At 29.7% G+C, this 6752-nt stretch overlaps 1 protein-coding gene across 2 annotated transcripts; it reads left to right on the top strand.

The window, feature by feature from the left end:
* Positions 1 to 1100: 1100 nt before the first annotated feature.
* LOC111990233 (putative branched-chain-amino-acid aminotransferase 7) lies at positions 1101 to 6752 on the top strand. 2 transcript variants are annotated; one of them, XM_024022020.2, is made up of 10 exons: positions 1107 to 1268; positions 2421 to 2472; positions 2781 to 2961; positions 3245 to 3421; positions 3508 to 3639; positions 4819 to 4908; positions 5521 to 5637; positions 5936 to 6031; positions 6204 to 6316; positions 6429 to 6752. In XM_024022020.2, exons 2-10 carry the CDS (start codon positions 2441 to 2443, stop codon positions 6541 to 6543), a joined length of 1053 nt encoding a protein of 350 aa, XP_023877788.1. In that variant the 5' UTR covers positions 1107 to 1268; positions 2421 to 2440; the 3' UTR covers positions 6544 to 6752. The 2 variants fall into 2 exon arrangements, with proteins under 2 accessions (XP_065618403.1, XP_023877788.1); XM_065762331.1 differs by lacking the exon at positions 4819 to 4908 and having other exon boundaries at positions 1101 to 1268.

The following is a 6752-nucleotide window of genomic DNA, read 5'->3' as shown; positions in this document are numbered from 1 at the left end:
AATTCCAACTCATACAGTAAACTATGAGAAATATTATATCTACAATATTTTCACAATACTTTCACAACAAATTTTCAGTGGTAAATTGTTAAAAGTGTAAAAAAAAAAAAAGTAATTTAAATTGTGGATTCAAATAAGAGCCAATAATAACTTGTTACATATGATTTATTGTGGACGTAAAACTTCTCAAAACTAATAAATGTATGTAATTTTTATTTTAATTATTCTATATATCACACAAGCTACCTAGTAGTATTTTATTTTAGATTTGGTTCCTACAAGTAGGAATTTCATTTTGAGTAATGCTAGGTATGGTTCTGAAATTTAGATTGTTCAAAGAACTATATAAAGGAGAGATTTAAAATTTTTAAAATCTGACTAAGGTCAAACAGAGGTCAAACCCTAATAATGTCATAATTTATTTAATTATTATTTAAATTATAAATAAATATATTAAATTATTAAAAATTGAAAATTTAACTAAAATATAAAAATTTATTTTGCAAAAAAAAAAAAAAAAACATTTTTCAACCTAAGATTTATGGTGGATTTATATATACATTAATTGCTAAGTCAATACAAATTTAAAACATTTTTCTTTTTATTTCTTCCATTCACCTGTAAACATCGTGTCTGGTCTTATCAAGATGTCAACTTCACCCATTTATATTTTTATTTTTATTTTCCCAAGACTTTTCATTTCCTAAAATTTAACCTGCACCACACCTTTTAAAACAATCTCCACCATAAGTCAGCCATTTACTCTTTTATTTTATTTAAGTAGTTGCAGCAGACTGTAGGACCAACATTATTTTATGGGAAATGTTAACGAGTGTTTTTAGGACACTAATTAATAATCTATTTAAAAAAAATTTTATGGAGAATGAAAAAAATAATTAATATTTTGATATTTTTTTTCATTTTTCATAAAAGTGATATCAAAACTTTCTTAAAATGAATTATTAACCAATACCTAAGAACACTAGTTAGCATTCTTATTTATTTTATTTATAAATACCAAAATCGGTAAAAAAAAAAAAAAAAAAGAAGGGTTGCCAATAATGACTTCTTCAACCATTTGCTATTTGCTTTTTCCGTTGTTGTTGAAGATGCACGTACCAGACAGAAGTAGGTAAAAGGGGTTGCGTTTTGGTTTTGATCGGAGAAAGGATATATAAGAAGGCTCCAGTTCATTGATCGATCCAAACAGCCATTTTTATGGTTACCATATATATAAATTCTCTCGTACACGTTCGCTCACTCCATTGGTAAGGATTTATCAGTTATATATGCATCTTGTTTAGTTTTTCACTATGTGAACATGTAGTTTTTATTCTTTTTGGCTTTGAAAACTCTTCACTGCTCCACTTTATTATGTACTTGTGATGATAGGCTTAACTTGATGGATTTGGTTTTTAACTCAAAAGAACACACTATGGTTCGAATCTAGGTTGCATAATTCCTTTGACTTATGGTTCGAATCTTAGTATCGGTGAACTTGGTTTTCTCAGTGAAAAAAAATGGTTTCTTTTTCTTGATTTTCTTTGCGAATTTATATTTCCAGTCATAATTACATTAAAATAATAGTAAATTTTTCTTCCCATAATTTATTTATTGAGTTAATCATTAATTGTTATATTAATTGAGTTAATTTATACATAAATAAAAGAAATATATTTCTTCCCACCATTTGAATTAGATATTTGCCTGTATATTTACTAGAGAAAAATATATGTTATGTAACTAGAATATAATAAATAAATCTATACCATTTGAATTCCTTTTAGCTTCCTTTCTCTCTTGCACATCGTAAGATTCAATACATGAAAGATGAAACATATATTTGTGGCAAATACTAGTTATATTTTCATTTTCAATATTTCAGAATAATGTGAAATTTGGCTATATAAATTCAAATACTATATATTTGACTCAAATATTATTATACTACTTAATTGCATATTATATGCTAATATAGTTGGTTATGTACATACATACATATATATTTACATATGAAAAATTAAGAAGTAAAACAATTTTGAAATATATTGGCCAAAATATCGATAGATTTTTGGATTTGAATTTAGCTATCCGAAAACTGCAATCAAACCATCCTTTACCTCAATTTTCCATCTCAGCCTAATTAACATTTTGAAATGTATTGAAAAATGCAAAATAAATACATGAATTATCAAGTCATGGTTAAGACTGAAATCCTATCCTTAGCCTTAGAAAATCTTCTGAAATAGCCAAAGTAATCACCATTAAGTTCATGTTTAGATTATTGATGAATATAAAGCTAGACAAGAAAAAGCTTCGCGCTTGATATGATTAGAAAGCCGAGCCGGGGCTTCAGCTACTTTCATTTTTTAGTCTCATGCGAAATTTCATGACATGAGTGACTGTTTTCTTGGTTGCAGCGGAAGCCAAGTTTGTGTCTATGGCTTCACCCACTCAAACCAAGAGTGACAGGTAATACAAATAGCTTTCAGTTAAAAATTACATTGAGCAGTTTGACAAAATTTAATTAGCATTTTTTAATGCTGGAAGTTGCATAAATATGCTTCTTGCATCAAACTTAGTATATAGTATAAACATATATACCTTGGTGTTTTCTTTACTTACATTTCTTCATGTGATTCGTGATCCATTAAATATATTTGTGTATGCTTGAATAATAATTATCATATGTATCATATATAAGATACGAGGATCAAAGTGAATATATTTGTAACATTATTCCCTTTCTTTTGTTTGAAAAAATATATATAAAACACTAGTGGAGCTGAAAAATATGCCGATATCAACTGGGATGAACTTGGATTTGATCTAGTCCCAGCAGATTACATGTATGTCACGAAATGCGATAAAGAGGAGAATTTTACCACCGAAGTCGGAAACATTATTCCCTATGCAAACATTGCAATAAGCCCATTTGCCGGAATCTTAAACTATGGACAGGTGAGATCATCTTTGATTATGCATACCCAGTTGTATCATCTGGCCTGTAAAAAAATGTAATTTTGATCACATAAAAATAAACCTCATTTAAATATACTTACTTATTTATACAAAACAAGATTCTCTTTATTTTATTTGAAATAGAGAAAATTCATTTCATGATTAAAATTTTATTTTCTATATAAATCTGACACTGAAATATGTGTTATGTTATTTAAAATACTAAATACACCTTTAAATTTGTAATATTTAATCTCTGAATCATCCACTATCATTTCTTTAGGGATTGCTGGAAGGTCTAAAGGCATACAGGAGAGATGATGGCCGTGTATTGCTCTTTCGACCGGAACAAAATGCTCAACGCATGCAGATTGGTGCAGAGAGACTGTGCATGCCATCGCCATCTATTGAGCACTTTGTTGAGGCTGTAAAGCAAACAGTCCTGGCCAACAAGCATTGGGTATTAATTCCCTTCTTGTCTTTTATTCCTCTTAATGTCTCAACCACAATTTTTGAATCTTTAGAAGTTAGTATTTGATGAAATAGGTACCTCCCCCAGGGAAAGGTTCGCTCTATGTTAGGCCATTGCTCATTGGAAGTGGACCTGTACTGAGTTTGGTAACAGCACCGGAAATCTCATTTCTCATATATGCTTGCCCTGTTGGAAATTATCACAAGGTGGGTTATTGGTTATGCCTATTTTGCCTTAGTTAATAGAGGAAAACTATACTGTACCAATATATACCCAAAACCTCTCTAAGAACATTTTGTTGCAAGAAGACAAGGTCAAAGAAAAAAATTATTTTTGTAACGGGTACAGGTGTAATGTCTCTTGCAAGAAAATGAGACAGTATGAGATTCACCTCAATATAAAAGGCATTACTCATATTCCCATTACACTTAGGTCCGTTAGGATATAGTTGAAAACTGAAAACTAAAAAACATTGTATAAATGGCATTACCCATATTCCCATTACACCTAGGTCCGTTAAGATATAGTTGAAAACTGAAAACTGAAAAAGGCATTACCCATATTCCCATTACACCTAGGTCCGTTAGGATATAGTTGAAAACTTAAAACTGAAAAATACTGTAGCAAAATAATTTTTAAATGTGTAAATAGTACCATGGAACTCATTTTTAATAAAAAAGTTGCTAAAAAAGTAAAATTTGTAGGTCCATAAACAGTAAAATTTGTGCTGAAAAGTCAAACTTTGCGGCTACTATACATAAACAGTAGCTGCTACAGTGCTGCTACAGTAAAATTTGTCTCTAAAAAGCTGGAGACGCATGAAAAAGAAAAACGCCAGACGCAATGTGCAAACCAAACGTACACCTAATATCATCAACAAGACAATAAAGTTATGCTATTGAAGAAAAAAAGTCTTTTTTTGAATTTTATATTAGATTGCTACATTAATTAATAAGTAATATGAAAATCATAACATTTAATTTTCTCAATTTCATTCATAACCGATGACATGGCTTGATGCGATTGGAGCATTTACTTGGATCTACTACCGACACCATTTTTAGTGTACTTTAATCACAATAATAGGCCAAGCCATTTCGATAGAAACTGTGAAAAATGTTATCTATAAGACTTCTTGTAATTAAAACTTACTTTAACAAAAACAAATATGCTCATTTACGTACAAGATAGCATCATATATATCTAACATAAAGAGAAGGTAACTATCAAGGATTGAAGAATTTTCAAGAGCTAAATATAACGTTAATCAACTATACTAGTTTAACGTATCAACATGTCTTTTATAATACCTATTTTGAAAGGTGTTGCCTTCACATACTGTAATGATGGGTTTTTTTTTTTTTCCTCCCTATATAATATAATAGGGTCCCTTAAACTTGCTTGTGGAAGATAAGACCCATCGTGCTACTCCTGGTGGAACTGGGGACATCAAGACCATCACCAACTACTCACCGGTAATCATAACTTCTTTCAGGTTTTTGCTTAATAATTCTACCATTCTAGAGCTTCTTGTGCGATTAATGCCTCCGAGTAAGGTTTTTAGTATTTTTTTCTATATAGAAAATTTAATATAATTATAATTATACAAATATACATTAAGAATGAGTTAATAAAAAATTTTACTTCAAAAAACTTAAACCTTTTCTTTCTGCATGGGTTCAAGACAGGAGGATCCAGTGCCAACTCTAGGCCTAGGCTTAAGACCCCACTATTTTTTATTTTTTTAAAGTCATAAAATTTCAAAATGATATATAATTTTTACATTTATTTCTCCCTTTCAAGAAAGCCCCAAAATATTGAGACAATAGAAATTCAACACAATTAAAACCCTAAACTCTTCATAAAAATTAAAATTAAAAAAAAAATAAAAAGAAGAGTAACGAGTATGCTGAATATTATTTAATTGGTATTTAAAATATTAAATAAATTAAATTAAATAAAACAACTAAAATTTATCATCTTAGAAATCAAAATGGTTTATCTACTTGCCACGTTATCAAGTAAAGGGCTTCTTTATGATTTCTTGACTATACTGATGATCAGAAGTGTTCCCTTCCATTATGTAGGTATACAAAGCAATAGCTCAAGCAAAGGCCAGAGGATTCTCTGATGTCCTATTCCTAGACGCGGTGACTAAAAAATATATTGAGGAGGTTTCATCTTGTAATATTTTCATTGTCAAGGTATGACTAATTTTCGTTGTGATATTTTATCGGAAGCAATATTAAAAATACTACAAATTCTATACCTTATAAATTTATGAGTCAATTTTTATAAACATAATAAAAAAATATTTAAAATATTTATTTATTGTATTGTTGATGAGACACCAACAATTTAGAATTATAGTTTATTTATGTAACTCAAGACAGATGGAGAATGCAATAAAACTGAATTTGCTAAATCATGTCAAGCTAATCACATATTTTAATCACACATTATTTCTCAGAAATTATTGTATTTACATAAATTATGCTGTAGGGCAATGTTATTTCAACCCCAGCAATTTGTGGAACAATTCTGCCTGGCATCACTCGAAAAAGCATCATTGAGATTGCACTTGGCTTTGGTTATCAGGTGATTATTCTTCTCCTATGATTGATGTACCAAGTGACTATACATGTTTGTAATGAAAACATTCATTGCATTCAAAAACTATTTTATTATAAGGTATTCACCTAAGTATTAAATTTACATATTTCAAAAATGATTACCATGAACTGATTAAAAATGTGTCAATTTTGTTCAGGTCGAGGAACGTGTCATTCCATTAGTGGATTTGTTCGATGTTGATGAAGTTTTCTGTACTGGAACTGCTGTGGTTGTAAGTCCAGTTGCTAGTATAACCTATGGGGATAAAAGGTAACTATCAATTCAGTTCTTTTTCATAAATATTTATAGCAGTATATATGTCTTTGTGTGTATATATGAGGACTAGGTCTTATTGGTTTTGGTTACATGGCCATGCATGCAGGATTGAATACAAGACTGGAGCTGAAACAGTGTCTAAGAAACTTTATGATATGTTAACTGGGATTCAAACAGGCCGTATTGAGGACAAGATGGGATGGACTGTCGAAATCGATTGAGCCTTCCCTCTCATTTGTGGCAAAATTTTGTTTCTATTTTTCTTTTAATTTGGACTAGAATGCTGCTTTTCTAGAGTTTATCAAATTTTATGACTTCAAAGGGATAGTTTTATTTCTTCCATTTTTTTTTCCCCTTCTCGTATCATGTAGTGTTGAATTATTGTAGCCTTTTGGTCCTGATAAAAATATAGGCCACCCCTTTCGTATGA

This window comes from Quercus suber, unplaced genomic scaffold (genome assembly GCF_002906115.3).
Source record: "Quercus suber isolate HL8 unplaced genomic scaffold, Cork oak 2.0 scaffold_452, whole genome shotgun sequence".
NCBI classification, from domain to species: domain Eukaryota; kingdom Viridiplantae; phylum Streptophyta; class Magnoliopsida; order Fagales; family Fagaceae; genus Quercus; species Quercus suber.
The sequence above is the reverse complement of the archived record's forward strand: the minus strand, read 5'-3'. Positions and strand labels throughout refer to the sequence as shown.